The following is a 2,489-nucleotide window of genomic DNA, read 5'->3' on the forward strand; positions in this document are numbered from 1 at the left end:
GCGTACCTGCGTGTAGTTAGAGCGTACGTGCGTGTAGCAGCAGCAGCGTACCTGTGTGTAGTTAGAGCGTACCTGCGGGTAAGGTGAACGTCGGCTTCAGGGCGTATCTGCAGCACGTTCACCGCCTTGTTGTTGGCAGTATTCGGCTCGTTGCTCGTCGTCGTCGCCGTCATTCCGACAGTAAAGTTTAATCCGACGAGAAACGACGTCTCCAGCTCGATGTAGAACTTGGCCTGTGTAGCACGGAACACGCATGATTACATGATATACACATGATTACAACATTCTACACGCATGCTTATTAGTACGCATGATTATTAATAACATCATTGTACATACATACGGTGGCTTCGTCTCGAACTTTATATGTTTGCCAACATGCTAACCTGCGTACTTGTGTTTTGTTCATATGGGCCACCGTACATACATTATACGTTTATACACACGATTACAAGATTATACATGACTACAACATTATACACGCATGATTAGTATGTAGACTGGTAGCGGTGAACGGGCAGCATATTCCAAAGAGGTCAGAAGTAAATGTTTGATTAGTTTTCATTGCAAAAATTATTTTTAAACATTTACCATGAGTTTAGACGCGGTGAGGTTGTAACAGCTGCTAAATTACTAATCGTTTTTATCGTTTATACTTTGGTTTTGGTTTTGAATGACTACATTTAGATAATTACTCATAGTTTCTCGAGTTAAGACGACCATACCATTTGCTTGGCACCTAGAGGGTTTGCTACGTCACATTGCAGCTCTTGTTCAGTCGGTGGAGGTTGGCCAGCCACGTACGGGACGTCAACAGTAAGACAGGTCACAGCCATGCCCTGTTGTGAATTCAATAAATACTGAAGGTCATCTTTATACGTCTAGCTAATGCATAGTATTTGTATTCAGTTTTCTTCAGTGTCACTATAGTATTTCTTCTCATTATAAAATGCTATACGGAAACTTTCAGCATAAACATATGACTGTCTATGAGTAGATTTTATTCAAATGATCAAATATCCGATATAATCAATCACTTTTCAATCAAGCATTGCCACTCACGTTATATATTTATAGAAAGCACAACTAAACAATACTCATTGGGCTAATGGGCTATAGTAATATAACTCTTAATATTTAACAAATAATTATTTATAACTAACTATAATTATAATAATTATATTTAACTAACAATTAATTAATAATTAATTAATAACTCATAGTATTATGTCAGCTGTAAATATTACAGCTACGGAAAAGGTGTGTGACTGAAGTTAGATGATTACAAACCTGAGACATGCTCTCTGCGCGTATGAAGTTGGCGGTCTTGCTGTAGGATGCATGCACTTGTGTCTCGTAAGCATTCTCTCCTTTATTATCCACACTGACTACGTACTTTACCGTGCTGTGTCGCCCAGGTACAATGTATTGACTGGAAAACAAACGACAAAAATCATGTTGTACTGTCAAATTGGGTTTTGTAAATAAAATGTATGAAACGGTTATTTATATCAACGATATAAAAGAACAGACACCCACACACAAAAATATAAGAACGTAGAGTTCGACATGTGAGTTACAGAAAATATACTCGTATTTTTATGGGCCAGTTTTGGCGGTTATGCGATTGACATTGTTGGTTCCATTAATACAATTTACTCATAGATACATGCTAGAGACTGTATAATATAGACTCTATAGAGACTGTATAATATAGACTCTATAGAGACTGTATAATATAGAGACTCTATAGAGACTGTATAATATAGAGACTCTATAGAGACTGTATAATATAGAGACTCTATAGAGAATGTATAATATAGAGATCTCTATATTAATCACGGCTGATGTTATAATTGTTTGGGATTAGCAAAGTCTTCGTCTTGAGGTCATGAATCTATCATCATGAAGGTCTGTAATACACTGGAAGTAATACACTGGAAGGTCTGTAATACACTGCTTCTCTTCCCTGCGTCTCCTTCCTCCCATCTCACCCCCCTTCCCCTTTCCCGTAGTAATCGCAAATACGGTTAACTGTTTTAGCTCGCTTCTTCTAGGATCTAGAAGAGTTGTATTTTACTCAATCCCCATCAATGCTAGAAACTAGAGGTGTAAGTCATGAATGAGTACAGGTTGAATTTAATAGAGTAACCAATGTCTACATCTAGTATCTAGTAGAATAACGCACGCGTACCTCTAGTATCTAGTAGTGTAACAGACGCGTACATCTAGCATCTAGTAGAGTAATCCACGCGTACCTCTAGTATCTAGTAGAGTAACGCACGCGTACCTCTAGTATCTAGTAGAGTAACGCACGCGTACCTCTAGCATCTAGTGGAGTAACGGACGCGTACCTCTAGTATCTAGTAGAGTAATCCACGCGTACCTCTAGAGTCTAGTAGAGTAACGCACGCGTACCTCTAGTAACTAGTAGTGTAACAGACGCGTACATCTAGCATCTAGTAGAGTAATCCACGCGTACCTCTAGT

At 38.6% G+C, this 2,489-nt stretch overlaps 1 protein-coding gene across 1 annotated transcript in view; it reads right to left on the reverse strand.

Moving 5' to 3' along the window:
- The window catches only part of LOC106815407 (integrin alpha-9-like), a gene marked incomplete in the record, with an annotated part of 20,873 nt that overhangs the window by 5,553 nt on the left and 12,831 nt on the right, over positions 1-2,489 (reverse strand). Inside the window, 3 exon segments of the mRNA XM_014819862.1 lie at positions 73-233; positions 726-839; positions 1,291-1,432. Of these exon segments, the coding sequence (XP_014675348.1) occupies positions 73-233; positions 726-839; positions 1,291-1,432 (417 nt within the window).

The sequence above is a fragment of the Priapulus caudatus genome, unplaced genomic scaffold (genome assembly GCF_000485595.1).
Source record: "Priapulus caudatus unplaced genomic scaffold, Priapulus_caudatus-5.0.1 Scaffold1107, whole genome shotgun sequence".
NCBI classification, from domain to species: domain Eukaryota; kingdom Metazoa; phylum Priapulida; class Priapulimorpha; order Priapulimorphida; family Priapulidae; genus Priapulus; species Priapulus caudatus.